Raw genomic sequence first — 25410 nt, forward strand, 5'->3', positions numbered from 1 at the left:
TGTCACTGAGCATCATGAAGGTACTGAAAGACCCACCCACCTCAGACATCAGCAGCATTATGAAAATTACAAAAATATAATTGTCCGGGTGAAAATCACGGTGTTTAGTGTTCTAGGGTTAAAAATGCAACTTAGGGGTTCAATGTCTTGCTCAAGGACACTTCGACACCAACTCTGGGGGAGCCCGGGTTTGAACTGGGAACCTTGCGGTTGCTATCCGGTCACTCGATCTACCCCTGAGCCGCTGCTGCCCCGTTATCAAAAGGTTATGAAGTGGAGCTTTAAGTGGACATACTAGTGAAAAGAACTGACTGACTGGAATGCTTACCCCAAAGTAGAATCCATCGTACTGGCAGCCACATCGTTCCACAGGGACACACTGACCTCCACTCCTGAGATAACCCTCATCACAGAAACAGCCCTCAGAGCACACTTGCTCGCAGCTAGCATCGATGCTGCTGGCACATGTGTGCCCGCAGTCTGTGCCACAAAGCTCATAATGGCTGTTTTCTGGACAATCAAGCCCTGCAAGCAAGAAAGCAAGGAAGGTTTAGTTTATACAGTAGGCAATACAGTAGGGCAGTCCACACTCTAGATATATTATAACTATATGGTCTGATGGCATCTTAAAACAGATTCACTTCCCCAGGGTTGGCAGCTCCTTCGTGCCAGTTGCTTTGAGGATTCACAACGAGACACACAATGGTTGCTCTCCCAGGTCTACCGTAATAAGTTAGAGTATCAAGGTGTTTAAAGACATTCTTAGGGTATGGTATGTACTCCCATTGAGAACACTGTCACTTTCTTTCGCATTGCACTGATTGAAATGGATACTTTTAGAAGATCTCATATTACTCCAGTGCTTGCCGCCTTACATTGGCTAAAGTTAATGTGAGAACACTTAGGTCCTCAGGCAAAGACCTTCTCATTGTTCCTAAAACAAAATTAAGAACAAAAGGTGATAGAGCGTTTGCGTTCGTAGCCCCTTCCTTATGGAACGAACTACCACTACAATTACAATTTACAATTTAGGCATTTAGCAGACGCTCTTAATCCAGAGCGACTTACATTAAGCAAGAACAAAAAGCATGGGAATACATCACATATGTAAAATGCATTTATCGCGAAACATGCGTAAGCTAAGAACGTAACTAGAACATATCTATATAATGACACTATACATATAAACTATAACTAGAACATATCTATATAATGACACTATACATATAAACTATAACTAGAACATATCTATATAATGACACTATACATATAAACTATACATATATGCTATACTATGCTGTACATATATACTATGAAGTGCTATGACTACATACAATGCACTTATTGTGCTGTCTACATGACATGCTATAAGTCTGTTTCAAATGCTATATAAGTCTAAGAAGTGCTGTCTAAGGGGGTAGGGTAAGTGCTATGGGCCATGATGGAGTCAAAACAAATGTTACAAGGTGCTGTACAATAACATGAAATAAAACACTCTCCCTAAGAAGGGCAGAGTCTGTCGATGCCTTTAAAAATCTGCTAAAAACCCACTTGTTTTGTAAGCATTTTGGTTCGTAATATTGTCTACATTGGTACTGTGTATTCATAGGTATTTTATTCACTGCTCTACTCTAATGCATTTTACTATTGTTTTGTGTCATTTTATTGTTGATCTATGATGTGATGCTCTTGTTTTATTTCATGTTATTGTACAGCACCTTGTAACATTTGTTTTGAAAGGCGCTTTCTAAATAAATTGACCTTACCTTACCTTTTAGGCATTGTACTGACTGTAATGTGAGACACTGTAATCTTGTGTTTGCCGGCATCTTAATAATCCTTGCCTGACTGATATACTGATACTGTATGTACAGAGCCATACTGTAGATACAATCTATAGATATGATTTTATAATGGCAGGTGGAATGCTCCAGTCCTACAAACATCTTGCTAAACCAGTCAAAATGATCGGAAACCAAAAGCTCATATTCAATTCCCGTAAAGGCTTGAAAAAAAATTCCAGTTCAAAATATTCAAAATGATCACTCACTGACTCATCCCAGGGTCCTAGGGGTCTCTTCATATAATTCCAAATCAAACTGATTGTGTCCATAATATGGACTCCATATACATCATGCAAATCAAACTGATTGTGTCCATATACATGCAAATCGGTACACAGTAGCTATAGTCATGTGATCAAGACGGATATTTCCAATTTTTCATATTCCATCCTGAATATGTGTTTTGAGTTTTTCCATATACTCATTTCCATCTGTTACCGTAAGTGATCAACAAATTACTGGGTAAATGATGAACTATCATTTAAGATGCAATTTATTTTTCACACTATATATAAGAGTTTAATACCCTACATATTTTATAGATATATTGATAAACATTTAAAAAAAAATCCTTTAAGACAAATTATAATCATATTTAATTGCCCCGAGGATGTCATAATCATAGTATGAAGGCTTAACCACAATGAGCAACTATGTCTTCTGGTTTTTCTTGTGCTGCCTACTGTTGCTTTCCCTTCATAAACAGGTACTCATACTATAACTGCTATAACTTAGATTGTGCAAGATTGTGCAAGATTGTGTGTGTGTGTGCGTGCGTGCGTGCGTGCGTGCGTGCGTGCGTGCGTGCGTGCGTGCGTGCGTGCGCTTTTCTTAAGCCAGTTATTGCAACACTCAATGAAGTGACTACCAGGATCAGCAGATCAGAGATGCAAAGTGACTCAATTCCCGTAAAGGCTCACAAATATTCTAAACCCAACTTTCTAGTTCAAAATATTCAGAATGAAAAAACATTATGTGAAAATAATGAGAATAGAATGATGCCCCTTCACTGAAAATAAATAGATGAAGTGGTTGAGGTTCAAATGCAACTAAGGATAATGGTACAAATATCACTGTTTATTATGAAAACAAATAACAAACAACGTTTGTGTGTGTTTTGAGTATTTCCATATACTTAGTCATTTCCATCTGTTAAGTGGTCAAAATAATTACTGGGTAAACGATCAACTAACATTTCAGATGCAATTAATTTTTCACACTGAATAATTAATTTGTCATTCGAAAGAAAAATCAGAAGAGTTTAATACCCTACATATTATATATATATATTGATAAACAAAATAAATCCTTAGTAAGACAAATTATAATCATATTAAATGCCCCAAGTATATCATCATCATAGTATGAAGGCTTAACCACAATCAGCAATGATGTCTTCTGTGGTTTTTCTTGTGCTGCCTACTGTTGCTTTCCCTTTATAAACAGGTACTCAATCATACTATAACTGCTAGCATTGTGTAACAATTACAGAATTATCACACATTTTACTTCATCATCTTCATAATCATCATAACAATCCTCACCATCATCACAATTAAACGTAATATTTACATCCTATTAAAACAAAATAAAAAATGCAAGCTCTGACAAGTAATGTTTGAAAATAACCGAAAGATAATAGAATCATTTAAAAATAATGTCTGCCCACTTAGATATCTACTGAATATATTAAGCATATCGTTTGTCATAATCTGTAACCGTGTGTGTGTGTGTGTGTGTGTGTGTGTGTGTGTGTGTGTGTGTGTGTGTGTGTGTGTGTGTGTGTGTGTGTGTGTGTGTGCCGTGCATGGTGCGTGTCGTGCATGGTGCGTGCGTACGTGCGTGGTGCGTGCATGCATGCCTGCGTTGGTGCACTCTTCTTAAGCCAGGGTTGCAACAGTCAGTGAAGTGATTACCAGGATCAGCAGAGATGCAAAGTGACTGGGAGTGCCACTCCTTAACACAGACCTCACCAGCCGTTCACCTGGAAAAGGAAAAAAACCCAAATACTATTAGCCTAAATCACTAAGATAAATAATAGATATGGGATATAAACATTTACGGTCCTGAACATGGTAGGTTCTGGGGTGAATTTACATTGAAAAGTAAAACATTTACTCCAACACTGCTGTATACTGTATGTCATATGAGAACCGTCATGAAGATAAGATAACTGTACCTCCACTCGGCACGTTCCAGGTTAATGGTCCCAGTCCCAGTGAGACACCTGCAGTGTCATAGGACACCTCCCTGCGGTTTCTTATGTGGTAGCCAGGGTAGCAATGCTGCAGGAAAGTAACATTCATATTTGAGACATTTAGCCGAAGCTCAAAGACACTGTAGCCTACTAATTTATAGTTTTTCGCAAAACTGTGTCATGCACACGCACACACAAACATGGATACATACAGCAGTGCAGTCCTGCTGGTGTATCAGACACAAGTGGATCTGGCAGTGCAGGTAGATGGTGGAGAAGTTGTGGAAGGTGAACATCCTGAAGGAGAAACGTGCCACGTCGGAGACACCATTCATGTCCAGTTCTACTGTAGTGTCCCTTTCATTAGGACACCTGGACCACAGGGAAGGATGTTGCAATTATTACAAAACAATGTAGCAGCTAGATCAAGGAGTGAAATACTAGTGCGGCTAAAAGAGAGAAGACAAGTGTTTGAGGATGTTTATTGGCTACAAATTGCTGTCTATATTATATTGAAAATGTATATATAATTATTATTTTCAATAATAATGACACAGATTATTTTACTGTGCAGATGCAAGGGCTCCATTACCAGTGTTAATACTCATCACTTAAATCACACAGTAGCTAATCTCTCAAGTACAGATTCCGAGCTATACGCTACCGTATCTGTGGCCTATCGGCAGGGTCATTCAGAACACCTGTATACATTGGGGATTAGTGGAGTGAAAACACAAGTGCCCCACCGGAAGAGGAGGGCTGAGGGTGGACCAACATCCTCACCCTCAACATCCCCTTGCAATAGCCTAACGGCCTACCAGTGGTCCCAGTTTCTCCCTTCCACTTTCGCTAAATGCTTGCTCAGCGGGGGAAATGTTGGGCTTCTGCTCTACAATATTATGTAACTATACAACTTGTTATGATTTGGCACCATAGTAAAATTTTACTGAAATTTTGAAATTGCTTACTCTCTAACAAGGAGATCCCAGCGGACAGGATAATTGGCGTTGTTGACAGGTGTGGCCCAGCAGGAGTCCAGAACAGTGGCGATCTGTTGCCTGTCCACTCCCTCCGATCGCACCTCGATGTACATCCTCTGGTTTATTTCCATTTCCATGTTACTTTCACCCGTGTAGGGGGAATGGTAGCCGGCGTCCAAGAATGGGATCATTCTCATACGATAGCTGCCCATCCCTGATGGAAGTCTCCTGGACACAATGCTACAAAAAAACAACAACTAATGCATTATATATAAGGTCATCAAAGTTATAAGGTAAGACATGTTGAAATAACCAAGTAACTAATTTGATAAAACACAACAGTTAAGAACTTATCAGCGCTTGCACAAAAAGAAATAAACAGGTAAAATGCATCAGCATCTCAATTCAAGACACAAAAATATCAGGAACTGTCTTGGCTCACACCTCAATGAAGCTGAACCCAACAGTCAGAGAAGTTAGCTGACACAATTCATGTATACAGAACTAACTAAAACCATGTTGGCGCCTTCCAATGGGAGGATTTATGGGAAATAAGGGGGTTGTGGTGAAATGGGTTCTGGGTAATGGCCTGGGATGATTGATTGATTCAAATTTGTATTAACAGTTTGTAGAATTGATGCAGACTCAGAGGCTCTCACCTCTCGATGGGGTTAATGCCAACAGCCATAGACAGAGACTGGCTCAGAGGGTACTCGCAGCTGAAAGTCAGGTGAATGCTCTTCTCACGACTGATGATCCTGTCATGGGGGTCCACATCACCCGAGATGACGTTCTTGTATATGAAGTAGGACCCATTGCTCTATCAAAAGGGTCATGTGAGGAAGCATAAATTAGCATTAATATTAAAAGTACAAGTTTTTATTTTTAGGTTAATTGAATGTGTTCATCACTCAGATGCTGAATACATTTGAATTCCCTTAAAGCTTCAAAATCGAGCCAATGCGCCAAGTATAAACAATATGTAGGGTTAAATACATCAGCATTAATCCTATCCTGGTTCCTAACTTCCTGTACAGGTATCTAGTGCGCTGATAAGTGAGTACTGTAAGCTTTGACGAGCCAGTACTGTAACTACAATATTCTAGACTTTGGACGTATTTACCGAGAGAACTGTCCCACACTGCTCTGCATTGTTATCGAAGTGGAACACCAGCCTTCCATCCTGGAGAGTCCCTTTGCAGGATGAGTCCTTGAGATGGAGGACCTCAGGATGGAAGCCAGCTTCAAACACCTGGCATCGGGACAAGGACATGTTGGCTGCACTACTGGTACAGGAGACAAATGAATCTATGTACGGGAGAGAGATCAGGCACAGGAGACAAATTAATATACAGAGAGAGAGATCAGGCACAGGAGACAAATTAATATACAGAGAGAGAGAGATCAAAATATGTTACATTTTATAATGTAATACACCAAAAACAATAACTACAACTATAGAAATGTGTATAGAGTGCAAATCTGTGCCAGAAGGCATATTATGCTCTTATTAATAATAGCAACATTGTATGCAGTGACATCTCTATGTATTGCTATGAAAGTGTGGCATATGATTACTTATCTCTCATACACATTCATTGTCTACCTTCCTCTATCTTTCAAAACACGCACGCGCACAGCCGGACACATGCACGCACACACGCACGCACACACACGCACGCACACACACTGTGAGTACTTTGGTACTTCTTCATGCCAATACGTTTCTACGTTTACTCAAGTAACGTTTTGAATAAAGGACTCTTCCTGCGAGTCATGTATTCTATCGTTCAAATGCAAGAATCTCCTGTTGGAGATGAATAAGGAATGCAGACCCCTATCATGTCATTAATAAAACATCATACTTTAGTGTTTCAGACTCCTGATCCTGAACCTCTACACCCCATGTAGATTGTTCCCGAGTCACAGGGCCCTGATGGGCTGACTTAGTTGGCATACATGTAAATAACAGACAATCCATAGCACTGTTAACCTATCAACACACCTATGAAAGACGTTTTCATCATACATACAGAAGTCGTGTGACCTGTACTGTACCATAGCTCTCGTTGTTGCGGCGATGGTGGTTCTCATCACAGAAGCAGCCGTGGACACCACGCTCCTCCCCACACCACTCATGCTCGACACAGTCCAGCTCCTCACAGGGGTCTGTCTCCGCTGGAGAAAAATAAACAAAACAGGGTAAGAAAAAGTGTAAAATACCGTTAATCCCATTATTCTATTTTATTTTATTTGAAGTATACAAATAAACACAGACAAACAGCAGCTACAAAACACCAAACACACACACACACACACACACACACACACACACACACACACACACACACACACACACACACACACACACACACACACACACACACACACACACACACACACACACACACACACACACACACACACACACACACGTCACACACACACACACACACACACACACACACAAATTAAATTAAATGTCAAAAACTAAATACTGTAGAATAGATGAAAATGGGAGAAAATGGGAAAAAGAGGGGAAACCATTCATCTTTCTTTGTGTTATCTTGCCAATTTGTCAAAGCCGTTGTCTGTCTACATACCACACTGCAAATCAGAACGCCACTGGGGGATTTCCAGCCCAAAGACAGCACAGCTTCTCTCATAGGACGAGATAGCAGAACACAGCATGCCATTGGCCGGTGAGTAGAGGCAGAGGTCATAGACACAGGAAGTGAAGAATGGCTGAGGGTCAGAGTGCAGGTGGCAGGTGCTGAACGGCCCAGTAGTGTTGGTGATGATGCTACACAGCTGTGAGTACTCCTCTCTGAAGCGACAGTTCTCTACGCCGCCACCGCTACGGTCATCTGTGGCCCCACATCTAGTAAGGATATGGAGAGGCTCAGATTAAGCCTATTTATATTTCACCGTGTCGTGTCGCTTGTTTAAAAGTAATGCGATGTGTTGCGTTTTAATTGGAAGATACCGTACACTTTTGTTTTCTTTCTTGTCAATGTGTTGACAGAAAATGTATAAGAATAGCTACCTAGCTTCTATAACCATTTGGCTCCAAAAAACTAAATGTAGTGTAAGTGGTCCAGACGCATGCCACATATAGGCTTTGGCCTGACAGCGTGTCGCATGTTCGAGTCCCATTCATGACGACCTTTGCTGCATGTCTCTCCCCTTCTCTCTTTCCTGTCTTCACTTGATACTATCAATAAGGGCAGAAAAGCCAAAAACAAATCTAAAAAAACAACAACAAACAAACAAAAGTATTGTCTATCTATGATATTAACACAGTCCTACCTTTAAGCTTACTACACCTTTCAAACCAACTCGCAAGTTCATATTAGACAATCCAATTGTACATCCTCGCTTCAGCCGTAGGCCTACCACTCATAGCCAGCTCTATATTCTTTACTCTGGAATATACCCACGTCCCACATACTTATTATCACTCAGTAACTTTGAACATACAATAGACTGAGGGACAGCCTTATGAATCAAGCCTCTCCACTGGCTTCTACCATATAATGTACTAAATGTAGCCCTACTTCTGCATACAGTATACGCAGACACGCGCATTTGGTAGTTGTTGTTTGTCGTGTTTTATGTTAGATTACTATGTTAAGTATGTTTAACTTACCACTTTTTTGTTTATTATTTTAGGTGAGAACCTTATATATGGTAAGCCCTATATTATATGGGCTTCCTTTCTCATTTGCACTTATTTCTGTGTCTTTTAATAATTGTTACCTTTTGTACTGTTTTTATTGTGCGGGAAAAAAGGGGATAAAAAGACCGAAAAAGTCAATACATTGACTGATTCATTGGCTCACCCAGTACGGCTAGTTGGAGACTTCCAGCCATCCCCAAAATCGTTGTCATTCTGTGCCACTGTGCCGTCGGGCAAGGCTTTGTCATCCTCAGGGTTACCGTTGAAGTTACCACACATGCCAACAACTCTGTTGCGATGGTTCTGACCCACTATGACCAACAGCGTGCTCCGGCCATCAAACTGGACAATCACATGGCGGGCGTTGACCACTACATAAGATCCATCACCTTCCACCCGAGCTAGACTGCCCACAGTGGCAGGGAGAGACACATCACTGTTGTTAACCTAGAATATAAGAGAGAGAAACATTGATAATGAATATTCAGCCAATAATGCTTATACTGACATAAGCGTTCACAGACACCCTAGAGCAGGGATAGATACCCTAATAATGCTCTTTAAATTTGAAGCTACAATCCTGTTATTTATGAATTAGTCATCTGAATGAATTAAACATTATTTTAACCAATCTGGTAGAGTGTGTTAATAGAATAACTAGCAGCTGTGTTACTGTGTCCCAAGCTCAGTGGCATAGGGTTGCGTTTTCCTCTAACAATGAATTTACCTTCACTCTCCTGTTGGCTCCAATCCTGACATGGGCTGTCTCTTGTTGATTCGACAGGTATATGTCCACTGCTGACACAAATGATACATGATTGCTGCCACGGTGATTGTTAGTCGCGACCACTCTGAACCCAGTTTCAGTGGCAGTGCTATTCACACTCTCTGTGATGACGTAAGAGCATGTGCCCTGGAAATGAGCCAGTGCACCATCAAAGGTGACATAGTGGGGGTCCCCCCACACAGTGCAGGTGGTGAATGCGTCAAAGCAGCCTAGTTGGCCGTTTTCGATCGTGCACTGTTGCATGGGGGGACAGGATACAGAAGAGCAACGCAGATCATTCGGGGCAAAGCATTCACATCGCTGGGAGCAACCGGGTGTCCAAAAAGTCTCACCAGTCTGTAAGGTGTAAGGGAAAGAGAGAAGCACACTGCACTCAGAAATCATGTTACACACTACCTGAGTTTGCTTTAGTTCGGTTTCATAATCATTGTTTTCTTGTCAGTGGCTCTTATGTTGCCATGTCATGTTAATGTTTTTCCTCTCTGCACCTGTACTGTAAGCTACAGTACATCCTTTTTCTGCACTAGTTATGTGATCTTTGTACTACAGACAACCTATAGACAATCTATAATTATTCGTAACATAGACAAGACAACCTATAGACAATCTATATTTCAACGTATTTTTAGTATTTAAGACTGGTGGAATAAATTTGGAATAATATGCTCACATTTCATAGGGGGCAAAATCGGCATATTATTTAAAAAATATTCCTAAAAAAGGAAATGGAGTTGGGAACTTCTCCTTTGGTCCACCCATTCCTGGGAGATGGTGAAAAAAACAAGTCCATTGTGGGGGTATGGGATTTTTATCTATCACACTATCACTAAAATTCACCGAACATCTGCCTGTAAAAAATAACATTGATGTGGGCAGGGAAACAAATCTACCTTCTATGATGTCACTGAGCATCATGAAGGTACTGAAAGACCCACCCACCTCAGACATCAGCAGCATTATGAAAATTACAAAAATATAATTGTCCGGGTGAAAATCACGGTGTTTAGTGTTCTAGGGTTAAAAATGCAACTTAGGGGTTCAAAGTCTTGCTCGACACCAACTCTGGGGGAGCCTGGGTTTGAACTGGGAACCTTGCGGTTCCTATCCGGTCACTCGATCTACCCCTGAGCCGCTGCTGCCCCGTTATCAAAAGGTTATGAAGTGGAGCTTTAAGTGGACATACTAGTGAAAAGAACTGACTGACTGGAATGCTTACCCCAAAGTAGAATCCATCGTACTGGCAGCCACATCGTTCCACAGGGACACACTGACCTCCACTCCTGAGATAACCCTCATCACAGAAACAGCCCTCAGAGCACACTTGCTCGCAGCTAGCATCGATGCTGCTGGCACATGTGTGCCCGCAGTCTGTGCCACAAAGCTCATAATGGCTGTTTTCTGGACAATCAAGCCCTGCAAGCAAGAAAGAAAGGAAGGTTTAGTTTATACAGTAGGCAATACAGTAGGGCAGTCCACACTCTAGATATATTATAACTATATGGTCTGATGGCATCTTAAAACAGATTCACTTCCCCAGGGTTGGCAGCTCCTTCGTGCCAGTTGCTTTGAGGATTCACAACGAGACACACAATGGTTGCTCTCCCAGGTCTACCGTAATAAGTTAGAGTATCAAGGTGTTTAAAGACATTCTTAGGGTATGGTATGTACTCCCAATGAGAACACTGTCACTTTCTTTCGTATTGCACTGATTGAAATGGATACTTTTAGAAGATCTCATATTACTCCAGTGCTTGCCGCCTTACATTGGCTAAAGTTAATGTGAGAACACTTAGGTCCTCAGGCAAAGACCTTCTCATTGTTCCTAAAACAAAATTAAGAACAAAAGGTGATAGAGCGTTTGCGTTCGTAGCCCCTTCCTTATGGAACGAACTACCACTCTCCCTAAGAAGGGCAGAGTCTGTCGATGCCTTTAAAAAGCTGCTAAAAACCCACTTGTTTTGTAAGCAGGTTCGTAATATTGTCTACATAGGTACTGTGTATTTATAGGTATTTTATTCACTGCTCTACTCTAATGCATTTTACTATTGTTTTGTGTCATTTTATTGTTGATCTATGATGTGATGCTCTTGTTTTATTTCATGTTATTGTACAGCACCTTGTAACATTTGTTTTGAAAGGCACTTTCTAAATAAATTGACCTTACCTTACCTTTTAGGCATTGCACTGACTGTAATGTGAGACACAGTAATCTTGTGTTTGCCGGCATCTTAATAATCCTTGCCTGACTGCATTTTTTTTTACTGATATACTGATACTGTATGTAACATGAGCCATACTGTAGATACAATCTATAGATCCCAGATGTCATGGGTACCAGAGTAAACTTACTGCAGGTTGTGTTCTGCCTCCAAGGGTAGATTCTAACATTGGCAGATTGACAGGCGATGACGTAAGTCTGAATAGCTCTGCACAGCACATCTTGGCCTCTGCTCCCCGTAATGCACACATCAAACACACAGTCCTTGAAGTAAGACGTTGGGTCCACCTCCCCGTGGCAGAAACTGAGGGGGCCCTCAGAGGCTTGGATCATGGCACATTGGGCTCTAGAGGGCGCCTCGTTGGCACAGCGCGGGCAGGACGCACCGCACCCTTCACTGCAGGTGTTGTCGCTGGGCACCTTCCAGGCATTGCCAAACACAGTGGCAGAAGAGGCCACAAGTCCAGCAGCCGTGAGGAACTCGTCATTCTGGTTCCCGTTGAAGTTCCCACACAGTCCGCACGTTTTGTCACTGAAATGAGAGAAAACAAATGGTTTTAATCAGAATGTCGAACTACTTTTGCAGACATTAAGAGATTTGTAATATCAGACAAATTAAATAATATTATTATTATGCTGAATTCACACCAGCAGTGTCTGCCAACACTAGTCCATTCTGGTAAAATGCAATAAATTGAGCAAATCCAAGCTATGCGTGACAGCCTGGCATGATGTGTGTCAAAGTGTGTAGCTGAAAGGAGAGATTTCAACTAGCAGCTGTAGAAGTGAAATGAATGAATTACATGACAAACTACATGACCTATTTATTGGCTGTGACCTATTTAAATTAATACGTGTCTTACGGTGTCTAACAAACGAAAAGATGCAAGACTAGCAGCAGGTTGTCTACTTTTCTTCCGCACCTATATCAGAGTCATCTACAGAAGCCTACGTGAGGTACAGGAACACTGCGACCGGAAAACTGGGGATTGAAATGCTAAACAACTTTACCGATTTGAATTGTTATTGTTTAAACATAGAGCAAGACATTTAATTAACAGCAAGACATATACATGAAACATACCTATAGTTTGACGGTACAGAGATGGACACCCAAGTTGACCCATCATAGGTGACACTGAGCCCAAAGTCAGTATTGACAAATGTGCGATGTCCACTAAGATAGATAGACACACGACCACCATCCAAGAGAATAGGCAAGTTTCTAGACACGCCATTCACCTTAAAGGAAAGTTTTATAAATTATATGGTTTTGAAAATAACGATGTGCCTTTTTTCCTAATGAGTTCTGTAATAGTACTAAAAATTATACAATACAATGCAACAATGCAATTACTGGTTCACATATGACTTACCTGCACCTCTCCACGTCTCCCCCTTGACATGTGCACCTGGTAGCCCCACACACTGACAAACACTTCAGCCGTGATGGAAACACTGGATCCTTGCCATGCCTCATTCTTGGCATCTACTTGAAACTGATGCAAACTGGTGTCATTGCACACGGTTGCCAGAACATAGCGACAGGTCCCCTGGAAGTCAAATGCTTTGCCATCAAAGGTGAGGTAGTGAGGGTCCCCGGAGGCAGAACAGGTGCCATGGGGACTTGGGTGGCAGCCATAGTCACCGTCTGTTACCCGGCAGGATTCCTGGGGAGCACAGGTTCTGGGCGTACAGTGGACCGCGCCAGTGGTGCCGTTACAGCTACAGTAGCTCTGACACTCCTCACCAGCCCAGAAGCTCTCACCAGCTTGCCGATAGCGGCCCTCATGCTGGCATCCACAGCCGATGGTTGGCACACACCGGTTGCCACTGAGGAGGAAGCCATCATCACACTGGCACCCTTCCTGGCACACGGTGGCACAGTAAAAGGGGAAGGACAGACTGGGGCAGGAGGAGGGGCAGGAAGTGCCACACAGTTCATAGTGGCTGTTAGATGGACACGTTTGCACTGAAAAAGAGAAAAGCACTAAAGTCATGAAAATGATCAATATCAAATGAACAATGTAGAGCTCTGAAAGGGCAAGAACAATGTTCTTACCACAGCCTGTGGTGGTCCTCCAGTCCCCTAAGGTGATGCCAGTTTGTTGGCACAGCAGTGCATAATCACGCAGAGCCTCGCACATAGCTACAGTTGGATCTCTGGCCTCCCTCATGTCCCCCACACACTGCCCTACATGGTCGTGTGGGTCCACCCTGGCCTGGCATATGGCGAATGGCCCACTTCTCAAACCCATGACACCACAGTATTGACTGGAATAATACATTGCTGGGTTGTTTTGATTCGGACTAGTCTGCCCGCCGCTTTCCACACAGTGTGCTGACAGAGAGCCGTCCCGCCAACTGTCACCAAAAGTCTGAGAGCTGTCGACCAAAATGCCATTGGGTGTACGGAAGTCATCATGCTGATGACCGTTGTAGTTCCCACAGAGTCCACCGAGTGAACCGTTGTAGACACTGGGCACTGTGACACGCACCAAGTGAGGCCAGTCTGCTTGTATGACCACATCAAAAGAGGTGTGGATGATGATGGTGTGAACGTTGCTGTGGAAGATGCGGATTCGGTTGGACGCAGTGGTAAATGGGAGTCCAATGACCTGACCATCAACCTAAGCAAAAAACAATATAAGAGGTTGACTGTAAGGATTCACAAGGGGAATAAGGCATTACTTAAGACACAGGCAGACAAATACAAGCCCCCAAAAATAATCACCTGCACTCTGCTGCTACCTCCTATGTCAATAGACACCTGGGTCCCCTCAGCCTCAAATTTCAACAAGCGCTCAAAACCATATCGGCCTCTGGGGATCTTCTCTGCTGTCACAGAGAAGTGAGGGTACTGGGACAATCCCATTACCCTGGCGAGGGTCAATTGACAAGCTCCAGGATACTCGTACGTCATTCCATCAAATGTGCGATAGGATCTCGGTCCCTTCACCCAGCAAGTTTCATAGCTGTTAGGTCTGCACCCCCGTTCTCCATCCTCCACCCTGCAAGACTCCAGTGGACCACATCCGTGAGAGTGGCAGGTCATGGAGCCATGACTGCAGCGACAGCTCCTCCCACAGTCAATGTCCAGGATGATAGTTTGTCCGGACCTGTAGTAGCGGTCTTCAAACGTACAGCCACACTGAGCAAGAGGGACACAGACCCCAGCGCTGAGGACGTGTCCTGTGTTGCAAATACAGCTCTCTTGAGAAGGAATGGGGCAATTCCGGGTGGCATTGGGGTTGACGCAAGTCGCAGGGCACCCAGTGCCGCGTGGCTCGAAGTGACTGTTGGCTGGGCAGGAGATTTCTGGACAAATTAAGATATAAAAATTGATTGACATTCATATCATTGACATTCTTGCCCCAAGGCAAAACATTGTTCTGTGGTTGACTGTTGACATGAAGTAGTTCATACATACCACAGAAGCCGGGTTGCCTCCAGGTGTTCACCTGGATCCCATGCTGTTCACACTGTCTAGCATAAGCACTGAGGCCCTGGCACAGGATAGGCTGGTACCCTCCTCCTACACACATATCATACACACAACTCTCCACATATTTCTCTGGGGGAATCTGTCGATGGCAATTAGTGAAGGGTCCGTATGGGTTTTGCAGGATGCCGCAGTGTTCATTGTTGCTATAGAGATTTGTCTGAGCCGAGGTGCAGGCAGCACAGTTCAGGCCTCCGCATCGGGGTCCACAACCAGGATCATCATCCCCTGACGCCTTCCAGCTATTAGCGAAGACAACATCAGAGCTCACAACCTGGCCTTGACGGGTCCGGAAGTCATCCTGGGGGTGGTGGTTGAAGTTTCCACAGAGGCCACAAGTGGCATTTTGGTAATCGTAGGGCACTTTGATCGTGACATAGCTGTAGGCATCATAGGATACCAGCAAGCCAAAATCAGTGCTCACAACCACGGAAAATCCTGACTGGTAGACTTGGACTCTGTTGTTATGAAGAGAGAACGGTGTGGCAGTATAGGTTCCATTCACCTGCAGGTCAATGAGCATAAAGGCACATTTTCTGTATATGTTTCATTGTCAAACAAAAAAAAAATCATACAATGAATGAAGTACAGTATAAATTAGGCTTAACAAAACGACTAACCTTTGCCTCAGCACGGTGGCCCTTGACAAGCTCAATAACTTCATCATAGACAAACACTTTGACTAGTCGAGTCCATGACACCCGGGTGCTGCCCCTGTGTTCATTCTTGCCCTCCACACGATAGTAGGGCAGACTTTGTCTACGGCGAGAGAGAGGACGGCCACACTGCTCAGACAGGACATAAGTGCAGGTGCCCTGGAAGTGAAATACTTGACGATCAAAGGTGTAGTAGTGAGGATCGCCAGCGATGGTACAGGTGCGTCTCTGTACCGTCTGGCAGGAGTACGCAAAAGTATCACGACTGCAGATTTGGGAGAAGGAACAGGGTTGGATGTTGTGGCACTGCAGCCGTTCGGACTGGGTACAGGTGCACCTCTGATTGCAAGTGCTACTCAAGAAGGAGTCACCCAACTGGACAGGGGAACCTTGAAAACAAATCAAATGGACAGGATAAGGTCAATCAGGTTAAGATAAAATCTACCAAGAAACCCAACTTGGTAGATTAGGGGTTTTCAAACTTTTATGCCATCCCTGGTGTCTTTGTAAAACAATAAAAAATAAAGGGTTGCCAATTTGCAACCTCAATGGCACCTTCACACAACCCCATTTTGGGAATTGAGCCATAGTTTGGGAACCACTGGGGTAGATGTTTAGTGTCCAAAGTAATTTAAGTAGGCCAAGTATTAATAACAGTGGAAAAGCTACTATACATAACTACACTACTACATCACATTCATTAACATTCACAGTATATTAAGGCCAGATGCTTAATTGCGTCATGTTGGAAAAATGTCAATGCACCCACGATTGGCTTTTCGTTGAGGAATTTAACATCCAGTTTAACACGTGACAAAGCCTAATTAGGAATAAACCTGCTTAATTTTATAAGATTATGGGAGGTTCTTGGAGTCCCTTAAAAATGGTAACATTGAAGAAGCGTTGTCCATACAGAAAGTGTATACATGATTGTCTTTTTTTTTTTTTTTTTTGTATTTGTTATGGATATATAATACTATTGAGAATTGTTACTTCTTTCAAGATTGTATTTCTATATATGTAGTCCTACTACCATGTGTGTATGGGGGGGGGGGGGGGGGTCAATTGAGAAATCAATAAACATGTTTAAAAAATAAAATAACGGTTGAGAAATGACAGAGTTACCGTGTGGGGGTCCCTCTACTGTACCCTCTACTCTACTGTACTGTCACTGTACTGTACTGGCACACCCAAAATCACATAAGTTAACATGTGTGTGTGTGTTTGTGTGTGTGTTAGGTTGCGCACAGGTGGTGAAAAACAACCATGCTGTTTTCGTGCTCAGACGCACCCAGCCACCCACCCACACACATAGCTCCGTAAGGGAGTGGTTGCACCACTCAAAAATATACATTCACAGTAGCCTATATTACATGTGACGTAGGTCTACGATGCCTCTGTTGTCAATATGAGAATTATGTGTTGAATAGGCCTATGTAATGTAAAGCACATTGTTACCCCATTGCACATTGTTACCACATTGCACCCTTTACTCTTTTTTTGAGTGGTGTAACCACTCCAAGGAACAGCAATGTCCCTATGTCCTAACCTATGTGACTATGTCCCGATGTTACCAGTAACATCGTAACGATGTTACCAGTAGGGGCAAAAGTGGCGCTGTTGTGCCAGAAACAGAGAGAGAGAGAGAGAGAGATAGTGTTGCACTGTTGCCTGCTAATTACAGAGAGAGAGAGAGAGAGAGAGAGAGAGAGGCAGGGGGAGAGGGGAGTTGCACCACTCAGTTCACACGGGTGTGATTTTCCATTAATATGTTCATTAATATCCCTTTACCATTCACCAACATAGTAGTGTACAAAAAGCAGAAGTTAGGCTGTGATAGTTTTTTGTGTCCTCTTACCATTATAATCACAGCCTCTGGATCCATGGTCAACACGAAAAGCCCAACGACCAGTGTCACCAACATTGCTGCTGCGAAATAAACTTGAGTAATGGGATGGATCGAAGGATGATCCAGGCATGGTGTAATGTTGAAATGAGTGGAGCGTGTCGTAGCCAGCCTGGGAATTCACATACACATATTAATTATTTGAAGTTTTGTACAGGTGAATATTATCAATAATGTGCACACAGGTTCTGAACTACGCCCTCATTGTGTTGCTGACAGCTGTGAAAGCAGATCAATTCAAACAATACAAAACATTTGTAATTGTTCTACCTGTATTCTGCGATTAGGTGGGTATATAGTATCATAAATCATCAGTATAAATGAGAACTGATCTCCAGAGATCAACACTGCTTGGAATGTTGTGCGCTGAAAAAAGAAAAGAAAATGATAAATACTTTATCATTGATTCATACTTTGCCATTAAATCTGCCCAGTGTATATAGATCCTCCTGTATCAATTACAGGAGGACTATGACTTTTAACTTTGTTTGTAAAGGTTTCTAGTAACACATTTCACAGAGATTGAAATTCAGTTTCCCTGCCTATAGGAGAATCTGTGACAGCTGCTGAAAGTTGGGGCACCATTAACAATCTATATATGCAGGCACATTTTACAAAGTTGTATTGTGCTTTTAAGTAGCATGTGAGGGGTCAAAACAGTTCTAGGGGGCTTTATTCTGAATTCATTGCAAGCATTTGATTTGCACGAAAAACACCTGTTGGGTTATCATAAAATGTGATCATCACATGTACTGTAAGTGTTTTTCATATAATTCAAATGGTGGGAGATCTCAGAGGTCATAGGTCAAAGTGACAAATTTGTTCCTCATAAGGGTATGTGTATTGAAGTTTTATTTGCGGTCGGTCAGAGCTATGCCTGTTCAAAGTTCCACAGGACTACATGCTTGGCTCCTAATAATAATAATAATAATAATAAAATACTTACAGATCCTCGTGTGCGATAGTATTCCACCTCATACCATGTCGCAACAAACACCATACGGGCAGAGAAACCACCAAGGCCTGGGAAGTATCGATTCATATCTTGTGTAGCCTGATTAAGGGTACTGCCACTGGTGTATTGGTTATATGAGATTTCACCATGTTGTCTGTTGTCCAAATCTGTCCAGAATGGAGCAACTAGATCATACCTCCCATATGGGAAGCTTTGAGGTACATACGCTCTTAAAGGAGCGTTAAAGGTAAGGTGTCCATTGCTGTTAACCTGAAAAACATAGGGGATAAAACAAACATTACAAACAAATATTTGACAGGTGGGGCTGAACTATTTTTTACTTCAAAGACACATTCTTTAAAAAAAAAAAAAAAGGTGTGTGCAGTGTACTGACTAGAACTGACGAAAATCATTCAAATCACATAATCACTGCATTTAATGGCTTTATTTCCTCTTTTATATATATATATATATATATATATATATATATAGAGGAATACATTATAGGCCTACATGTATACATTTTTACAACCCAATTCTAGTAAGTTAGGAAGTTATTTGCTAATCACCTGTAATCATTGAATACACAAAGAAAACATAATACTGTCCCATACAAAAATATAATGCTGCAAATTGCATAAATGATATACGTACAAATGTCTGATTATATCTACGTCCAAAATAGACAAAAGGTTGTATTAGGGCAATGCCAGAAGAGCTCCCATCATCCATTCGCCGAAGGAAGGTTCCAGTTCTTGGGTACAGTCGAACTAGGCCATGAGTGTACAAAAAGGAGGTGTTATCACAATTAGGCTAATTACACAATATTTAAGTTTAGTATACCATAGGTGACTGATTCAAATGAAGAAAATCATATCAAAAGAATGAGATATTGGTTAATTAAATTTAGTGTTTTGAAACTGCAGCTTATACAGGTAGAACTGAAGTCATGTAATAAAGCAATGATATTGTTTAAGGAAGTGTCATGTCTCCTGGCTGGAATCAGAAGGATACACAGACAGAGCTACTTTTACATGACGGTTTTAACAAAATATCATTGTTCATACATCTTTCTTGAGATTTACTATTACAATTTAGGCATTTAGCAGACACTCTTAATCCAGAGCGATTTACAGTAAGCAAGAAGGTATCAAATACATAGTCATCTAGGATGAAAGGTAAACTAAGAACCTAAAGTCTGTCTAACAGTAGAATAACTGTACAATGAAACTACAAGTATACACTAGAATGCTATGTCTACAAAAATATAAATCTAAATTACATATTTTAGCCTTTGCATACGCCTGCAGGGTCATCGAGGCTAAGGCAAGTGCTACAGCAAGTGCTATGGGCTAAGGTGGAGTCTGAAGAGGTGGGGAGTTCATTCCATAGTTTGGGAGCAAAAGTCTGGGATGTGTGGAGCGTTGTCCTGGTTGTTTATGGGGCAATTCACACTATGAAATTACCTACCTAGGTTCCATCCTGGAGGCTAATCTTTCCGGTGATAAAATGGCCACCAACGTAATCAAAAAGGTCAACCATAGAACAAGATTCCTTTACAGGATCTCCTCACTGGTCAACAAAAACACCTTGAAGACCCTAACAGGAGCCCTTGTACAGGGTTTCTTTGACTATGCATGCACCTCCTGGTACCACAGCACCTCAAAGGCCCTTAAAACCAGGCTCCAGACTTCCCAAAACAAACTGGTCAGGCTCCTACTTGACCTAGCCCCCCGAACCCACCTCACCCCTGCCCACTTCGACAGGCTGGAATGGCTTAGGGTCGACGACAGAGTACAGCATCTTGCAATGGGTCTGGTCCACAAGATTCGATACACCACCAAGATACCCATGTACCTGTCTAGATACTTCCTTAATGTTAACGAAGTCCACACCCACAACACCAGAGGGAGTGCAACGAACCATGTACAACCCAGATTCGGCACAAACAAGGGACTAAATTCTTTTCGCTCCTATGCCACCAAAATGTGGAACGCCCTACCAACTGTCATTAAGACATGCAAATCCCTTGACTCTTTCAAAACCGCTCTCAAACAACAATACATACATTCATTCTCTCTTCTCAGGCTATATTGCAGTCACCTCAGAAGGTGAAAAGTCAGAAGAGGCCCGAAAGTAGGAAGAGTTATTTCCAAAATAGCGTAGAGCCTATTGATCAGTGTCACCAGTCTCTGCAGTAGGGCATTTTACAATGGGAGATGGAATGCTAACTAAGCCCCACAAACATCTTGTTATACCAGTTAAAAAGGATATTCATTTCAGATTCCCATAAAGGCCTCACCAAAACAAAACTTGTTTGTTCATAATGTTCAGAACGAGGAAATGCAGTTTCAATTTCAATGAAACTATAACCCATGTTTGTACCCATCTTTCTTTCAAACTTTCAAACCTATCAAACTTTGAACTTTTACCTATAATAACAAGGAAAAGAGAACATATTGCTCCTACAACAACATTGTTGCCTGTCTGTTTTAGGAAATTACTGAAGAAACTGTACTATTGTAGATGTATCGAGTATCAACCATGACATGGATCAGTATATATTACAGGAAAACCTGACGACCTGGCCTCATGATGCGACGACCAACATGGGAGGCGATGGAAGCCGGCCTATACCAGGATATGAGCATCCTGGCAGCCTATCTGAGCAGGTGGCACCTACAGCTCAGCATTGGCAAGACAGTGTCAGCAGCTTACCACCTCAACAACAGGGAAGCAAGAAGGGAACTGGATGTCTTCGTCAACAACAAGCGCCTGGAGTTCCAGCAAGCCCGACGGTACCTTGGTGTACGTCTGGATAAAACACTCTCCTTCAAACAACATCTTGAAGAAGTGAGGGCCAAAGTGGGTAACACATTATATTAAGGTCGCCTTTATAATGCTTGTTCGTTATAAATGTTTGTAATCATGTATAACAACTTGTGCTGGTCATAATGCATTATTATGCTCAGTGGAACAGCACATTATAACTATTATAACTTAGGTGGTTATAAAGTCACATAGAGAAGTGCTGTAATGTCTGTGTCATAATGCATTATAACCAATGTGTTTATTAAATGGAATAATGTCTTATAAACATCAATAATATGCTATAGCATATTATACAAAGTTTTGTGACTTTACTTAAAGGTCACAAAGTCATGCTATAGGGTATTATAAAATTATACAACTGCTAATAACCATTAAAAAATTTTGCCACTTTACTTAAAGGTCTCAAAGTCCTGCTATAGCATATTATTGATGCTTATAAGACATTATTCCATTTAATACACATTGGTTATAATGCATTATGACACAGACATTACAGCACTTCTCTCTATGTGCTGTTCCACTGAGCATAATAATGCATTATGACCAGCACTTATAATAATTGTTATAAACGTGGTTATAAGTTGTTATACATGATTACAAACATTTATAACGAGTGTTATAATGCCTTATAAGCACATTATAATGCATTATAAATGCGCTATAATGCATTATAAAGACGACCTTAATATAAAGTGTTACCCCAAAGGGTCATCTAGGGTCTCACTAATCCGATGTCTCACCGGTACTAGCTGGGGTGCATCTGCCAAGGTGCTTCGAATCTCCACACAAGCCCTTGTCTTCTCCGCAGCTGAGTACTATGCCCCAGCCTGGTGCAGAAGCCCACATGCTAGGAAGGTTGACGTTGCCATAAACAACACTCTACGGACCATAACTGGCTGTCTGAAGCCCACCCCCGTGTTCCATCTGCCAGTACTAGCAGGAATTGCCACAATAGAACTGCCTCTAAATAGACTCAAGTCCCGCCACCCGTACAACAAGGCGGCACAAGAGCTGCTTAGGTCCATCCCTGAGGACCTGTCTACAGAGGCATGGCCTGCAGCAGCCTGGAAGCAGGAGTGGGAGTCAGCCGGGCCAACACGCATCCACCGTTACATCCAGGACCCGGGAGACTAGCCTGGCTAATAAGCCAGACTAATATCACACAACACTGTCGCGGTATATCAGTCTGGGCTGGCTCCACTTGGATTTCATTTCCCGGGGGGCGGGTTCAAACATTTTCTCTTTGACGCAATTGGTCAGAGCTACTGTCAGTCAAAAGTCTCAAGCATTGAACGTCACTGTACCAAAGCCCGCCCATATTGCATACCGTGTCCCGATTGGTCCGACCTGTTCTCGATTGTAGGAAAGAGGCGTGCTACTGAGCCTCGCCAGACCGAAATCCGCTGGTAGGCAACTTTTTTTTGCCAACGGCTGATTCGGTCTGGTTTATTAACCAGGCTACCGGGAGACGGCATTGAAGGAGAGGAACTGCCACACTGGCAATGGACCCTGCTGAACCGCCTACGAACTGGGGTCGGACGTTTCAAAACCGCCGACCACATAATCCCCCTGACCACATAATAACCACCCTCGGAGGCCAGCCTATTCGATGTGCGACCTGAGACGAGGGCGTGGCTGCACGCTACTGAGCTGGACATCTGATGATGACACACGAAAGAAGACAGGAAAACCAGATTGAAAAAGGAGTGTTCGTTTTCTTCCACTTCTCCTCCCATTCTCCCTTGCGGCGCGGCGGGCCGCCCCTTCAAAAGAATAAATGACTCAAGGGTAAAGAGGCTATAGGGGAGACAATGATTTATGATTCTGTCCCTATAAGGAAATAACTCGGACAGCACTTAGTCGGCTGAAGGTGGCTTCGCGCGGCAAATTGCTGGTGCCTCTCGTGGCGTACCCTTCAGACGGGGCACCTCCGTCGGTGAAGGAGACCTTTTTCAATCTGGTTTTCCAATCATACTGTGACATATACTGTACATGATACAGGCATGTGTAAATATATATATATTGGAATTTACAGTACAATTGACACTGTACAACCCAGAGTGTCAATTTAGTGCGTACATTAAATATAAATGTAGGGTCAGGTTTAATGTACAATCTTCTACACCAATGAACCACTTTCACACGCTTTTAAGGCACTTCATGACCTTCATAACTGTGTAGGTGTAGGTGACCCCCCCCCCCCCCCCATAATTACACTTTTACGTTATTAACTACTTAAGAGTCTGTATGCAGCCTGAGTTCCAGCCTGAGGCCGTAGTCTGCTGGTTGTTACTGAGTAAAGACCAATAATTAGTAATTAGACTTTGCTGCAGGGCTCCTCGGCTCTGGAATGACCTGCCCTATAGGAGCTCAAGCTTGATTGTCTTTTTGCTTCTTAAAACAAACTTAAAACAACAAATTGGTGTTAAAAAAAAGTAAGCTAGCTCTGTAATGGGAAGTGAATTGTTCAATTTGAAAGTGGTTGGTTGGTGTAGAAGATTGTACAATAAACTTGCACCTATATTTATATTTACGTTTATATTGAATTACTAACATACCACTATACCAATATACTACACATGCCTGTATGTATATATTGATCCATATCCTTGTTGATACTTGGTAGGTACATATACATACCTACCACAATAAGCCCTTTTCACTGGTGATAGATTGCACGTAATATTGATCTGCAAATGATTCATACCATGATGCTAACCCAGGTCAGTCGAAGTGCAGGCAAGCAGGTCAGGTCTTTAAGTCTGAAAAGTCCACTGCCGTGCGAGGGTTCAGTCTTTATTCAAAAATAAATAAAACTACTTTGCTCTGCCGGATAGAATTTTTGAGTGGTGTAAACCACTCCTACAACTGGCTTTGTTAGTCTGTGCAGAAAAAATGAGCATGGTTGCTATGTTCACCCTGTTCACCCGGGTGTGATTTCATTACGTCAGACATGATTTCATTACGTCAGACAGGCTATATTACACCACTCAGTTCACACGGGTGTGAATTTTTTTATTTACTCCACTGTGTCTGTGTGAGGAGCCCTCGCACGCCAGTGGAATTTTGCTTACGATTTGTTTTTAGGTCTTTATACTATTTGCTGTTTTTATTGGTGACAGAGCACAGCACACACGCACGCGCGCGCTGGAAAGAGTGCACGCACACACACACACACACACACACACACACACACACACACACACACACACACACACACACACACACACACACACACACACACACACACACACACACACACACACACACACACACACACACACACACACACACACACACAGTAACACACACACACACACACACACACACACACACACACACACACACACACACACACACACACACACACACATCCATATCCTGTATATATTCTTATGTATTCGTAAGTTCTGGTATAGATTTAAACTTACCCGACGCCACAATACCTGCAAAATAAAGGGAAAACATTATAATAAATGAAAAGAAAATATACGAATAGCCACAGAATTTAGTTACATTTCCAGAACAGTCAATAATGTACTTACTTATTATCCCAAAAAGCAACACAGGCAACATGATTGGCAGAATTCCAAGCCTATTCACCAGCCTGTTCACAACACAAGTGGTCAAATTATTTGAATATATATTTTTGTTAGTCAGGAGTCAGGAGTCTTCAACGTTTCTCTGGTCAAGGACGCTTTACCTGACAGAGATGAAGCAGAACCCCCACATATAACATAGTGTATTTTATTAGAATTGTGTTATATTTAACTTTTGTTTTCGTTTTGAGAAAGCTTCCATGCCACTTGATCTTTTTCAGAGCTAGATCACCATATTCCAGTGGTTGTTTCATT

The 25410-nt window shown here is 42.2% G+C and overlaps 1 protein-coding gene across 1 annotated transcript in view; it reads right to left on the reverse strand.

Moving 5' to 3' along the window:
• Nucleotides 1-3633: 3633 nt before the first annotated feature.
• Nucleotides 3634-25410, reverse strand: part of LOC306915071 (IgGFc-binding protein-like) — a gene marked incomplete at its 5' end in the record, with an annotated part of 95271 nt that continues 73494 nt past the window's right edge. The window contains 24 exons of the mRNA XM_079492316.1: nucleotides 3634-3828; nucleotides 4024-4129; nucleotides 4254-4413; nucleotides 5010-5261; nucleotides 5681-5841; nucleotides 6145-6329; nucleotides 7080-7199; nucleotides 7625-7902; nucleotides 8864-9147; nucleotides 9428-9823; nucleotides 10704-10900; nucleotides 11837-12237; nucleotides 12790-12947; nucleotides 13082-13677; nucleotides 13768-14335; nucleotides 14440-15023; nucleotides 15136-15712; nucleotides 15828-16252; nucleotides 17722-17881; nucleotides 18040-18135; nucleotides 18716-18994; nucleotides 19379-19494; nucleotides 24988-25002; nucleotides 25102-25163. Coding sequence (XP_079348442.1) covers nucleotides 3725-3828; nucleotides 4024-4129; nucleotides 4254-4413; nucleotides 5010-5261; nucleotides 5681-5841; nucleotides 6145-6329; nucleotides 7080-7199; nucleotides 7625-7902; nucleotides 8864-9147; nucleotides 9428-9823; nucleotides 10704-10900; nucleotides 11837-12237; nucleotides 12790-12947; nucleotides 13082-13677; nucleotides 13768-14335; nucleotides 14440-15023; nucleotides 15136-15712; nucleotides 15828-16252; nucleotides 17722-17881; nucleotides 18040-18135; nucleotides 18716-18994; nucleotides 19379-19494; nucleotides 24988-25002; nucleotides 25102-25163 — 6280 coding nt within the window. The remainder of the gene's footprint in view (nucleotides 3829-4023; nucleotides 4130-4253; nucleotides 4414-5009; nucleotides 5262-5680; nucleotides 5842-6144; nucleotides 6330-7079; nucleotides 7200-7624; nucleotides 7903-8863; nucleotides 9148-9427; nucleotides 9824-10703; nucleotides 10901-11836; nucleotides 12238-12789; nucleotides 12948-13081; nucleotides 13678-13767; nucleotides 14336-14439; nucleotides 15024-15135; nucleotides 15713-15827; nucleotides 16253-17721; nucleotides 17882-18039; nucleotides 18136-18715; nucleotides 18995-19378; nucleotides 19495-24987; nucleotides 25003-25101; nucleotides 25164-25410) is intronic.

Source organism: Electrona antarctica (genome assembly GCF_951216825.1).
Source record: "Electrona antarctica genome assembly, chromosome: 22".
Lineage (NCBI taxonomy): Eukaryota > Metazoa > Chordata > Actinopteri > Myctophiformes > Myctophidae > Electrona > Electrona antarctica.